The sequence below is a fragment of the Phyllobates terribilis genome, unplaced genomic scaffold (assembly GCF_046119375.1).
Source record: "Phyllobates terribilis strain yellow unplaced genomic scaffold, ASM4611937v1 Scaffold_8__6_contigs__length_399053987, whole genome shotgun sequence".
NCBI lineage: Eukaryota > Metazoa > Chordata > Amphibia > Anura > Dendrobatidae > Phyllobates > Phyllobates terribilis.
The window spans coordinates 54,113,647-54,128,193 of NW_027362768.1; the positions used below are offsets into that span (position 1 = coordinate 54,113,647).

The 14,547-nt window shown below is 42.0% G+C and overlaps 1 protein-coding gene across 6 annotated transcripts in view; it reads left to right on the plus strand.

The window, feature by feature from the left end:
* EDEM3 (ER degradation enhancing alpha-mannosidase like protein 3) overlaps positions 1–14,547 on the plus strand; it is a 116,557-nt gene that overhangs the window by 12,981 nt on the left and 89,029 nt on the right. For 3 of the 6 annotated variants that reach the window (XM_073642965.1, XM_073642966.1, XM_073642968.1), the window contains exons 2-3: positions 3,731–3,824; positions 10,679–10,779. In XM_073642965.1, the coding sequence (XP_073499066.1) occupies positions 3,731–3,824; positions 10,679–10,779 (195 nt within the window). The remainder of the gene's footprint in view (positions 1–3,730; positions 3,825–10,678; positions 10,780–14,547) is intronic. The other 3 variants (XM_073642967.1, XM_073642969.1, XM_073642970.1) reach the window with 1 other exon arrangement.

A 14,547-nucleotide genomic window follows, 5' to 3' on the forward strand; every position in this document is an offset into this window, starting at 1 on the left:
AGTAGCAGACAGACTTCTTCAGAAAGCAGAAGATTATTTTCTCTCCCTTTCTGCTGTTCATCTAAGAGGAAAAGAAAACATCAGAGCAGATTTTCTCAGCCGCAATTCCCTAAAAGAAGGAGAATGGTCCTTGAACCCTCAAATATTCTCCAAGATTGTGGCAATGTGGGGTCTTCCAGCAGTGGACTTGTTCACGACAAAATCCAATCGGAAGGTGACAACATTTTGTTCTCTAAACCCCAGAGAAAAGCCCCTGGCAGTGGACGCCTTCATGATTCCCTGGGAGTTTCCTTTGGCGTATGCATTCCCTCCTATGGTCCTGGTTCCGTCAGTCCTAAGGAAGATCAGGGCGGACAAGGCCAGAATGATCCTCATATGCCCCTTTTGGCCCAAGAGGCCATGGTTCTCTTGTCTCCGCAGAGTGTCAATATCAGACCCCTGGGTCCTTCCGGAGATTCCGGACCTTCTTACTCGGGGTCCGGTTTCCCATCCTCCAGCCTCAAATCTCCATTTAACGGCATGGAATTTGAAAGGGCACTGTTAACCAGCAAAGGGTTTTCCACAAATTTAGTAAACACTCTCCTATGTAGCAGAAAGCCCATTACCACCCGCATTTATGCTAGAACTTGAAGAAAGTTCCTGTCCTTTGCAGAGTTCAGACTAGAGGATGGGATCCCTATTGGGAAGATACTAGAATTTCTGCAGCGGGGTTTAGAACAGGGCCTAACCACTAGTACGTTGAAGGTACAAGTTTCGGCATTTGGAGTCTTATTTTCTTTTGATATAGCAGCTAATTATTGGGTATCACGGTTTATAAAAGCCTCTTTCAGATGTAGACCTATTATTAAATACAGACCCTCTCCCTGGGATTTAAACCTGATCTTAAATGCCTTGACTAACCCCCCCTCCCCCTTCGAACCTCTAGATTCAGCCACCCATAAGATTATTCTTCTTTAAAACAGGCCTGTTAGTTGCCCTAACTTCGGCCAGAAGAGTAAGTGACATACAGGCCTTGTCTATATCCCCACCATTTACTCAAATTATGGATGATAGAATTGTACTAAAGCCTGACCCGGCTTTTCTTCTAAAAGTAGCCTCACGTTTTCATAGAACTCAAGAGGTAAATCTTCCAACTTTGTTTCCCCCCCTAAAAATCAGAAAGAGGAGAAACTACATACATTAGATGTTAGAAAGTGCGTGCTTAAATATCTGGAGATTTCACGGAGTTTTAGGAAAGATAGTTCCCTATTTATATGCCATCAGGGGGCTAGGAAGGGTTGTAAAGCTTCAAAATCTACAATTGCGAGGTGGATTAGAGAGGCCATCACCCTCGCCTACTCCTCGGGAGATGAGGAAGTACCGGAAGGGTTGAGGGCACACTCCACCAGAGCAGTAGCAACTTCCTGGGCTGAGAAGACGGGGGCGTTTCCATCGAAGACATATGTAAGGCTGCCACCTGGTCTTCTCCCTCCACCTTCTATAGGCATTATAGATTGGATTTAGGTGACTCTTCTGATCTCTCCTTCGGGAGAAGGGTGCTTAAAGCTGTGGTCCCTCCCTAATCTCCTTTCGTCTCTGTAATTCTCTTGTGGTGCTGTCATGGGAGTACGAATAAAGCCTTAGTTACTTACCGGTAACTGGATTTTTCGGAGCCCATGACAACACCCTTATATTCCCTCCCTACACTGGTGTTTTTACACCCCTATAAGGTTGTTTCCTTCTTTTTACACCCATGGGGGAGGTTAGTTAAAGTCATTTGCTTAAATTGAATGTTGTGTTTTATCTTGTTGTAATTAACCTTGGCGGTCCTCTCTTGCTCTGTTAACTTAAACTGAGGCGGGAGAGAGGTGCCGCCCTCTTTAACCTGTAGGTTTCCTGTCCTTGATGGGCAGATCCTGTCTCTCGTGGTGCTGTCATGGGCTCCGAAAAATCCCGTTACCGGTAAGTAACTAAGGCTTTTCTAGTGTAAACTGTTTTAGGAAGCGCTCCTCCATGGGAGAGTCTTGGGGGAGTTTTTAGGTTCCTGAAGTGGTTTTGAAGAGTTTTTCTTGATTGTTTTTCCTGAAGTGTTTCTTCATTTTGATTGGACAGTACTAAGTTTACAAAGTTTTCCTCCATGAGACGTTTCAATGAAGTGACTAGCACTTCTTTTCTCTACAGGCGTCTTTCAAAATCTAAAATGGAAAAAAAATGCTCTAAAGACTGAGTAAATATATACAGCCAATATGTCATACAAGTGTAATGAATGTGAAGAGTTTGTCAAGCAATTTTTCAGGTGTCTTTGGGAGCCGACTGCTCCAATTTACTCCTGAAAATAAACTAGGAGTGCTCATACCCTAAAAGACCTGATGTCACACAGGCCCAACAGTGACAGAGGAAATTATTAATACATAGTACATGCAGTCACAGGACTAGCCGCTGGTATTAATTAGGTCATCTACGTGTTTCATGTTAAAGGGAACCTGTCGAAAAAAAACAACGCAAATAATGAATCTGTCCCTAAATTCCCTATTAGTATGTCTTTGGAGTGTGCGAGGAAACCGGAAAACCTGGAGGAAACCCACACAAACACGTGAAGAACATACAAACTCCTTATAGATGTTGTCCTTTGTGTTTAAACCCAGGACCCCAGCGCTGCAAGGCTGCAGTGCTAACCACTGAGCCACCTTGCTGTCGCATCTGAAATTATTTGGGAACGTTATTATTGTGCAAACTCCTTTGTTGTTAATTTACACCTACTATAAACCTAGTGCATGATATTTTACCTCCCCTCAATAGATAGAACTCAAATGGCAAAATACTTTAAATCATAGACCTGCCCAAAAGGACACAAAATAGAGAAGACAACCTTCCCCACTGCAAATACCAGGCATATAATTGTTGTATCCATAATACACCAATTAAAAGCACATGCCTCAAAAAAGTTTTGAAATAATCAACTGGTAATTCTGGCCCAATAGAGGCAAGTAAATGCAGTTAAAAAAAAAATGTATGAAAGTGTTTAAAAAATTCAACAGCGCATAATACAGCCTCAGCATTGGACAGGGTGTCACACAAGCTCCTCGACGTGCGTTTCACCAATTCTGGCCTTCATCAGGTGTTGTTGAATTTAAAGAGAACCTGTCAGCTGATACATGCTGCCCAATCCGTGGGCTACATGCATCAGGTACTGGCTGCATGATCTCAGCCAGTTATGTTTTACTCTGAACAGCTGTGGCTTTTCAGAGAAAAACATACTTTGATAGTCGCCTACATACTCGTATAGGCAGTGACCTGTCAATCCAGGGCAGCGGACGGGAAGAACTCTCCGAAGAACCAGCTATTAAAGTATGTATTTTTCTGAAACGTCACAGCATTTCAGAGTCAAACATGCCTGGCTGGGATACTACAGCCAGTGGCTGATACATTGTACCCAATCTGTGTGTGTGTATCACCTGTCACGTTCACTTTAAGTCTCAATTAGTTATGAAATAAACAGATGTACAAACAGGTTCTCTGCACAATGGTGAGAGATATTTTGATCTGTATAGCTGATATGAAAGATAATAGATCATCACTACTGTTTTTTTTTTTTTTGTGTTATTTCTAATTTAACCAGTTGGATGATAAGTGACACTACTTGTCCCAAGTACTGTAACTTGTGAGTGTTTCGCTATAAAACCAGTCATGCATTAATACAGTTCACACTCTGATGACAATGACCATAGTAATGCCTTCTATTTTCTTTCAGGGTACAAGTGCTGGAAATGTTTGATCATGCTTATGGCAGTTATATGGTGAGTATAATTATCTGTAAGAAAGGTCATGCTTATGGCAGTTATATGGTGAGTATAATTATCTGTAAGAAAGGTATTAATAAGAATATCTGTCTGCATCTATTTACTTTCATAGTGTCCTGCTAGTTATTGTCGTGAAGGGGCTGCCGTAATAGCTTCACTGGCCATCATAAAATAAAAACACTTTTTTTACTTCTTGACCTGTGCGTTCATGTGATGCTGATGCCCACATTGTGTTCCGCTGTCACAAGATGTTGTCATGTGACCGCTGCATCAGTCAGCGACTTGTGATAAGCTACTGCCTTTCGTAATTCTGACAGTGGAGGTTAAGGCCAAGTGCCCACGATACAGAAATGCTGCAGATTTTTTCCGCATCTCCCTGGCAGGAAAAACGTATGCGGATTTTACATACGTTTTTCCTGCCAGGTAGAAGCGCTTGTGAAGCGTTTTTGCATGCATTTCCGCATGCGAGTTGTAAAAGTTGTAAAGTGCTTTTCCAAGCGATTTTAGCATCACTTGGAAAAGTGCTTGACAACTTGGTCACACTATATAAATCCATGCAACAGGCATGGATTTATACAGTGTGACCAAGTTACGATGCTGCAAATGCAGCATCAGTATTAAAAAAAATAAATAAATAAATAAAATGGTGAAAAAAAAAAAAAAAAAAAAAAAACATTATACTCACCTTCTGATGGCCCGGTCTCCTTCTCTGGTGTCTTCTATGGCTTGCGGTGGTGTAAAAGGACCTTCCATGCCGTCACTTAGTCATGTGACAGGTCAAGCGACCGCCGACATGACTAAGTGACGTCATGGAAGGTCCTTTTAGACCATCGCGAGCCGTACAAGAGACCGGTTTCATCGCTGAGGAGACCGGGGGCCATCGGAAGGTAAGTATAATGTTTTTTATTTTAAATTCTTTTTTTAACAGGTTCTATGGTACCTGGGTCTGGAGGAAAGTCTCCTCTTCTCCAGACCCGGGTACCATCCGCACATTGAATCGCTTAATATCCGCATGTGCACATGTAGTCATGCGGATATTAAGCGTTTCAATGCAAGTCAATGGCGGCAATTACACTGCGTGTCCGCAAAAATAATGGACATGCTGCTTATTTTTCCTCAATGATAATCCGCAGTGGAAATTTCCACAGCACATGCGGATTATCATTGGTGACCATGGGGCACGTATTACCAAGCGTTTTTTAAGCATTTTCGCTGCGGAAATTCCGCGGCAAAAACGCTTGAAAAACGCATAGTGGGCACTCAGCCTAAGTATTGGACAGTCCTATTAATAAGTCTTCATAGGAGTTGGGTCTTTGTTTTTCTGATATAGACTTCCAAATTATCTTTCGTAGGCATCAAGTTAACCCCTTACCGACCTATGACACAGGTCATTAAGGAAAGTATGAAGAATGCTCAGTAGCTGAGCCTGCTTCCTACTAGGCAGATGCTGGCTGTGCTACATAGCTGGCATCTGTCTGTAACTGCAGCGATCAATGCTTGCTACTCTTGCTTCAGTTTAACAATTTAAATGCCACTGTCAGTCTGTGAAAGCAGACTTTAAATGACATACAATCATGGGACCTGATGAGTTACCATGGCAGCTGCTGAATCTGCCTTGTTGGTCCTCCTGTGAAATACAATGATATTGCAGTACATAGAATAAGCAATCAATCGCAGGTTTATGACCCAATGGGGCCTGAAAACTAGTGGCAAAATGGAATAAAAAATGTAAGATTCACCCCCACTTTTCCCCATTTTAAAAGTAAAGAACTTTAAACATGTTAAAAGAATAAACATACTTGGTAGCAAAACAGTCCAATCTATGAAAATATAAAGTTATTTTAACCGTATATTAAGTGCTAATAAATGGAAATTAAGCCTTTTCAATTCGTTCATCTTTGCCTTTCCCTACCCCCTAAAAAATAATACAAGAAAAAGCGATCAAAGTGTCATATTTGCCCCAAAATGGTATAACAAAAACAAAACAAGCCCAGACAGATCTTCATGGAAATAAAAATAAAAACATTGTGGGTCTCAGAAAAATTGCAACTCCTGTCAAATTTTATTTTTATATCAGTTTCTTACTTTTTTTTTTTTTTCCCACCACTGAAATAATCTAAGAAAAACAGGACAGGCCTGGCATCCCCATATTTATACTGACCTGATGATTCATATTGCCAGATTTTTACTGTACAATTAACTCTGTAAAAAAAAATACAAAGTGTGAAATGCATAGTTTTTTTTTTTACCTTGCAACTTCAATGTACTTGGATTTTTATTTCCATTTTCCAGTGCATTGTATGGTAAAATTAATGGTTTCATTCAAAACTACCACTCCTCCCTCAAATATCAAGCCCCAATATGACTATCGACCGAAAAACAAAAGTGCAATATTGAAAAATTCACTTCACCTTAAATGGGTTTTCCCAGTGAACAAAGTTCTTTTTAACCAATAGATCTTGGAATAATAATTTTCACAAATGGATGTTAAAAAAAAAAATTGATGCCCTATGGGTAGGTATCATGACACTATATGTCCCAAGCTCACAATCTTACAAGGGAAGTCCAAGGCTATCCCTCAGCTGAATGCACCCTACAACAGCCTTGCGTGCCTCCCGACGCGTTTCTTCTCATAAGTCATCAGGGGAGGACATGTGCATGCTTCATAAGGAGTTAAAGGCTGTGTGTCCACTGCCCACCCTGCTAGTTATCAGAATAGTGTGGCCACAAAAGGGCTAATTACTCCAAGCTCTACCCCCTTAGACCTGAGGAGGATCTTGTCTGGCATTTGTGTGGGATGTGGAGGAATTTCTTATCTACCCTGTGGATTGGAACTTTGGGTGAGAGATTTCCAATTTTATTTCCTCAGTAACAAACAGTTGAACATTTTCCTATTTGTCTTATTTGCATTATATGTGACCACTGTCACCTTTTAGGCATATGTATCAAGTTTTTCTTTCAGGTCTATTTTGTGTTTACAGATAAACTGTCCACCACTGTGGCGGTATAGTCATTTAAATCTCTTTTCCTGGGAGACTGAGGTGTTCTCATTTTTATACTACTATAGTAGTTTTTACATATGATAAGTAAGTTATGTTTTATTTTCCTCACTTTGTTATTCTATGACTATAAACATGTGAGTTTTTGGGGACCACAAGATTTGTATGGGCTCACCAGCCCCTGTATCTTGCTATTATAGTGTCATATAGTGAACATTGTAAATAAAAAAATAAAAAAATAAAAAATTGTGGAATTGCCCTTTTTTGCAGTTTTACCACACTTGGAATTGTATTCCCGTTTTCCAGAACACGATATGGTAAAATGACTGGTGTCATTCAAAATTACAACTCATCCTGCTAAAAACAAGCCCCTTACGGCTATGTTGACGGGCATGGGGGCTCAGTGGTTAGCACTGTAGTCTTGCAGCTCTGGGGTCCTGGGTTCAAATCCCACCAAGGACAACATCTGCAAGGAGTTTGTATGTTCTCCTGTGTTTGCATGGTTTTCCTCTGTTACTTCAGTTTCCTGCCACGCTCTAAAGACATACGGATAGGGAATCTAGATTGTGAGCCCCAATGGGGACAGTGCCCATAATGTCTCTAAAGTGCGGTGGAATTAATGGTGCTATATAAGTGAGTAAAATAAATAAATGTAGAAAAGTTATGGCTCTTGGAAGAAGGGGAGGGAAAAAAAACGAAAAAACTGAAAATGGCCATTGCGTGAAAGGGTTAAGAGATTAAAGTTCTTGCTTCCTCTAGCTATCACTAAAGGGAGCTAAAAATATCACTGTACTGAATTTATACATTGAACGCAGTCCTAAAACAACACTGCAGAAAGCTTCTTGTGGCAACCTGAATCTTATCCTTTAATGCTGGGTGTGCAAAGGATTTGGAACTCCGTTTTAGAAAAAAATGTATCTCTTTATAATATCTTTGATTTATTTAAGGGAAGTATAACTATTCCATCAGTGATGTAGGATTGTGGGTCGTCCACATCGCATAGTTCTAAAATTTGCATTCACCTCTTGGCCTAGAGAAATACATCCTAATAAGATTGACTGACAATGGGAGAAGTGACCAGGACGTGGACACAGTCCGAGGAGATCTGACTTTTCTTCTCAGTAAAGATTCCCATTGGTAAAATGTACTACTGAATTCTTTGACCTCGGATAAGCGCTGTACACAGGCAGTTTTTTGTCCATTTGGGACGTTACTCTTCCTGTGAAACCGTCTGACTTGTCCTGGGTAAAGGTATATATATATTGCTGCAGTGAAGTAGAAGGCAAATGTCCTCATCAGAGCAAAGTCCTGGCCAGGCTTCATAAGGCTTTGTGGTTAGGATAAATGTAGAGCAGCAATGGCTGACTGTATGTTTTCATGTCCTCTCCATGATCTGACACCACGGTCTCCTTTGTTGATGTCTTGTTCTGCTGCATCGGCTCTTGTACAGGTGCACCTGCTCTCTTCCTCCCCTGAGGGATCACGGAGGGTACAAACTGTTGTACAAGGTTCAGCAGTGAAATCATTCACTTGTCAGCTGCTGTTATTGCTGAGGCAAACGGTGATTAAGCAGAATGTTGCCGTCACACATCTGTGCCTGCGTTATGGTGTAGACCACAGTCTGCATTGTACTTGTGTGGCTCCAGCCTGTATATACAGACACGAGATACGGCATCGCTCGGCGGGGGCTGAGGTTTGCAGACATGGGGTATATGGATTATATTTCTGCCATATTTACTATAATTGTGTCAGGGTCTCGGGTCATGTTTTCTGGGAGCGCTCCTGCCTGTGGATGCAGTACATGTGTTCTTACCTTCTGTGTCTGTTATTGGGTGGTTCGGGGCTTAATCTGAAATGGAAAGGTAACACTATTACATATTGCAAAGATACTGTGGTTTTTCTAGAGGGTGGGCCATTTATATGGACACACCTAAATTAAATGTGAATGGTTGGTGATATCAACTTCCTGTTTGTGGCACATTAGTATATGGGAGGGGGAAAACTTTTCCAGATGGCTGGTGACCATGGCGGCCATTTTGGATCCAACTTTATTTTTTTTCAATGGGAAGAGGGTCATGTGACACATCAAACTTATTGAGAATTTCATAAGAAAAACAATGGTGTGCTTGGTTTTAACGTAACTTTATTCTTTCATGAGTTTTTTACAAGTTTATGACCACTTATAAAATGTGTTCAAAGTGCTGCCCATTGTGTTGGATTGTCAATGCAACCCTCTTCTCCCACTGTTGACACACTGATAGTAACACCGCAGAAGAAATGCCAGCACAGGCTTCCAGTATCCATTGTTTCAGATGCTGCACATCTCGTATCTTCACAGCATAGACAATTGCCTTCAGATGACCCCAAAGATAAAAGTCTAGGGGATTCAGATCGGGAGACCTTGGTGGCCATTCAACTGGCCCTTGACGACCAATCCACTTTCCAGGAAACTTCATGTAGGAATGCTCGAACCTGACACCCATAATGTGGTGGTGCACCATCATATTGGGAAAAACTCAGAGAACGTGCCATCTTCAGTGCATAAAGAGGGCAACACATCATCATGTAGCAATTTCAGATATGCAGTGGCATTCAGGTTTCCATTGATGAAGAATGGCCCCACTATCTTTGTATCCCATATACCACACCATACCATCAAGATACGAGATGTGCAGCATCTGAAACAACAGATACTGGAAGCCTGTGCTAGCATTTCTTCTGCGGTGTTGCTATCAGTGTGTCAAGAGTGGGAGAAGAGGGTTGCATTGACAATCCAACACAATGGGCAGCACTTTGAACACATTTTATAAGTGGTCATAAACTTGTAAAAAAACTCATGAAAGAATAAAGTTACGTTAAAACCAAGCACACCATTGTTTTTCTTATGAAATTCTCAATAAATTTGATGTGTCACATGACCCTCTTTCCATTGAAAAAAAATAAAGTTGGATCCAAAATGGCCGACTTCAAAAGGGCCGCCATGGTCACCACCCATCTAGAAAAGTTTTCGCCCTCCCATATACTAATGTGCCACAAACAGGAAGTAGATCTCACCAACCATTCCCATTTAATTTAGGTGTATCCATATAAATGGCCCACCCTGTATACACTAGCAGTGTAATGGTGGTTTCTGCAATGGCTGCAAGATACAATATTTTCAACAGATGCTGGCAACCTACGCCATGTATGACTGATAGGAGTATAATCAGCGTGGACGTTTCACTGGTGAAACACCTGTATCAGTCAGTTAGTACATGTATTCCACGATCTGGTAGCGCCACAGTACAGTACAGTGCAGTACTACATGTTCTGTCCTGCTTCTTACGTGAGCTGCTCCTCTTAGACCCCAGGTGAGGGCGTCTGCTTTATGTTTCTGGTACACGGTGTGTACTTTGTAAGATCTTGATAACATTGCTGTCCTACCATAGACCGTGATTTACAGCTTCGGGCAGCTATTTCAGACGTCCATATGTAAGGGCTGGCTCTTGGGTGTTGGTTATCTGATTATTTATTTATTTATTTATTTATTTATTTTCATTTAAGGGGTTGTTCACATCTGGACAAACCCTTCTTTAATAATGCATTGCCCCAAATATAGTAAAAACACATGCTCAATCAGTGGCCTCTGATAGGCTGCATCCTTCACATTTACGTCAGACGCTGATTGGCTGCAGTGCTCTCGTGACAACAATGTCATGTAACTGCTTGGAGACACAGGCCTGACTTTGCTGGAATGGCATTGGTCCAGGAATGGGAGGTATGTGTTTTGTATTTATTTATTTTTTTTCTTTATAATTTTATTTTTGGCCCTGAAGCATTTTAAGAAGGGGTTTCCCAGTTGTGGACATTTCATTTTCTCATATTTGAAAGCACCGTAACATTTTTCTTTTGTTTCCCCAGCTACATGCATATCCTGCTGATGAACTGATGCCTTTAACCTGTCGTGGTAGAATACGTGGACAGGAACCAAGCAGAGGAGATGTAGACGATGCTTTGGGAAAGTAAGTTGACAATATCAGATATCAACTCATGTATTTTTTTTTATTATTATTATTGAGCTTAACACTTAAGTTTTGTATATCACATTGGGCTATTAAATGTCTATAAGTCTTGTTTTCTAAGTCAAATCTGAGAGACATTTTCCAATAAGCCATGCCCCATTATCACTGCTTTTCAGGCTGTGTGCCCACGTAGCATTTTTCAAGCGTATATGCTGCGGAATTTCCACAGCGTAAACGCTTGAAAAACGCATGTATATCCGCACCCCATGTTCCCCAATGGGATTCCGCAAGTTCTATGCACATGCTGCGGATTTTTTTTTTTATGCCGCGTTCAAAAATCTGCAGCATGTCATTTAATTTTGCGTTTCCGCAAGCGGAATTGCCTTTGTCCAATGCATAAAAAACGCAAGGCAATTCCGCATGTGGAAAACGCGCGATAAACGCGCGAAAAATGCGCGATAAACGCGTGCGGAATTCCGCATGCGTTTTTCCAGGAGAGGACTTGCATTTATGCAGCAGAAATTTTCTGCTTCATAAATGCAACGTGGGCACATAGCCTATAAGACAAAATACAGAAAGATTACATTATGAGTGTATGGATATGAGTGTGTGTGTATATACAGTTGAAACCAGAAGTTTACATACACTATATTAAAAGACACATATGCATGTTTTTCTCAATATCTGACATGAAATCAGAATAAACCTTTCCCGTTTTAGGTCAATTAGGATTACCATAATTTTTAATATTTGCCTAGTGCCAGAATGATGGACAATGTTTTAAGACATTTTTATTACTTACTGCAAAGTCAAGAGTTTGCATACACTAAGATTTCTATGCCTTTAAACAATTCTGGACTGCCAATATGATGATGTCATGTGTTTGGAAGCTTCTGATAGGTTTTTTGGCAACATCTGAGTTAATTAGAGACACACCTGTGGATGTATTTTAATGCACCCCTGAAACACACTGCTTCTTTGTGTAGCATCACTGGGAAAGTCCAAAGAAATCAGCCAAGATATCAGGAAGAGAATTGTGGACTTGCACAAGTCTGGCTCTTCCTTGGGTACAATTTCAAGATACCTGAAGGTGCCTCATTCATCTGTACAAACAATTATACTCTTAAGTACAAAGAAGATGGGAATGTCCAGCCATCACATCGCTCAGGAAGGAGAGGGGTTCTGTGTCCCAGAGATGAACGTGCTTTGGTCCGACATGTGCGTATCAACCCAAGGACAAAAGCAAAAGGCCTTGTGAAGATGATGGCTGAAGCTGGTAAGATTGTGTCAATATCCACAGTGAAACGAGTACTGTATCAACATGGGCAGAAAGGCTACTCAGCCAGGAAAAAGCCATTACTCCAAAAGAAACATAAAAAATCCAGATTAATGTTTGCAAATGCACACAGGAACAAAGATCTTAATTTTTGGAGACATGTCCTGTGGTTTGATGAAACTAAAATTGTACTTTTTGGGCATAATGACCATTGTTACGTTTGGAAGAAAAAGGGAGAAGCTTGGAAGCCTAAGAACTCCATCCCAAGTGTGAAATACGGGGGTGGCAGCATCATGTTGTGGGGCTGTTTTGCTGTAGGAGGGACTAGTGCACTTCAGAAAATAGATGGCATCATGAGAAAAGATGATTATGTGGCAATACTGAAGCAACATCTCAAGATATCAGACAGGAAGTTTAAAGCTTGGGCGGAGATGGGTTTTCCAAATGGACAATGACCCGAAGCATACTGCCAAAATGGTAACAAAATGGCTTAAGGATAACAAAGTCAATGTTTTGGAGTGGCCATCACAAAGCCCTGATCTCAATCCTATTGAAAATTTGAGCAAAGCTGAAAAAGCAGGTGCGAGCAAGGTGACCTACAAACCTGGATCAGTTACACCAGTTTTGTCAGGAGGAATGGGCCCAAATTCCAACCAACTATTGTAAGAAGCTTGTGGAAGGATATCCCAAATGTTTGACCCAAGTCATTCAGTTTAAGGGCAATGGTACCAAATACTAATGAAATTTATATAAACTTTTGACTTTGCATTAAATAATAAAAATGCCTTAAAACATTCTCTCTCAATATTCTGCTGTTAACCTGCGATTTCTGAGCCTGGTGACTCGGATAAACTTATCCTCAGAAGCAGAGGTGACTCTTGGTCTTCCTTTCCTGGGGCAGTCCTCATGTGAGCCAGTTTCTTTGTAGCGCTTTGTAACGGGTCTGGGAGGCGGAACCTCTGAGCAACTATACAAGGGGGCGGTCCTTGTAAGGAAGCGGGTGGCTCCCAGGGAAGACGGGCAGGTAGTCACGGCAAGTGACAGGGACAGTCTCTGGGTAGAAGGGCAGGTAGTCGCGGCAAGTGACAGGGACAGTCTCTGGGTAGAAGGGCAGGTAGTCGCGGCAAGTGACAGGGACAGTCTCTGGGTAGAAGGACGGGTACTCACGGCAAGTGACAGGGACAGTCTCTGGGTAGAAGGACAGCAGGCAGGTGGCTGGTGAGCGCTCCCAGGTGAGCGGGCGAGAGTCTCTGGACAGGCAGGTGATCACGGCAAGTGACGGCAGAGCCTCCAGGTAGGCTAGCAGGCAGGTAGCAGGTGAGCGCTCCCAGGTGAGCGGGCAGGCTGGTCCATAGACAGACTGACAGGTGTCGGAAGGCAGACCGTCGAACCGCAGGCTTGCAAGCAGGTAAACGGATATCAGGCAGGAATCAAGCAGGAATCTGACAGGTGACTGGCAGGTAACTGGTAACGGGACTTGAGGGCTGAAGCAGAGTGAAGGCTTTGCAACAACATTGCTCGGGCACCTCCATTTTGGAGGAGGTGCCTTATATATGGTGAAGTCCTCCGGCCATTGGCCGGGGACTCCTTAGGACGGCGCGCGCGGCCCCTTTAAGAGAGGGGGAGCGCGCGCACCCTAAGCACCGTGGACGGGAAGCAGCGCGCGCTGCCAACAGAGGGGGAGGAAGACGCCGGGCTCAGAGCGGAGAGGTGAGGGGAACAGCGTCCCTGCCTAGCAGGAGGCAGGGACGCCGACGCTACACGCTTGATGGTTTTTACAACTGCACTTGGTGACACTTTCAAAGTTTGCCCAATTTTTCGGACTGACTGACCTTCATTTCTTAAAGTAATGATGGCCACTCGTTTTTCTTTACTTAGCTGCTTTTTTCTTGCCATAATACAAATTCTAACAGTCTATTCAGTAGGACTATCAGCTGTGTATCCACCTGACTTCTGCATAACACAACTGATGGTCCCAACCCCATTTATAAGGCAAGAAATCCCACTTATTAAACCTGACAGGGCACACCTGTGAAGTGAAAACTATTTCCGGTGACTACCTCTTGAAGCTCATCAAGAGAATGCCAAGAGTGTGCAAAGCAGTCATCAAAGCAAAAGGTGGCTACTTTGAAGAACCTAGAATATAAGACATATTTTCAGCTGTTTCACACTTTTTGTTAAGTATATAATTCCACATGTGTTAATTCATAGTTTTGATGCCTTCAGTGTGAATGTACAATTTTCATAGTCATGAAAATCCAGAAAAATCTTTAAATGAGAAGGTGTCCAAACTTTTGGTCCGTACTGTATGTGTATAATATATTAATCACTAATTTGAACATTATATGTGAATATACCCCAGTAGGTGATGGCATCTTAAAAACTGGCAGTTATTTCAATATTTTGCAAGACACTTTGGACCCTCTTAAACTCTGTTTAAAGTGAATCTGTCAGTAGGATCGTCCCTCCTAAGCTATCTATACAGCCATGTA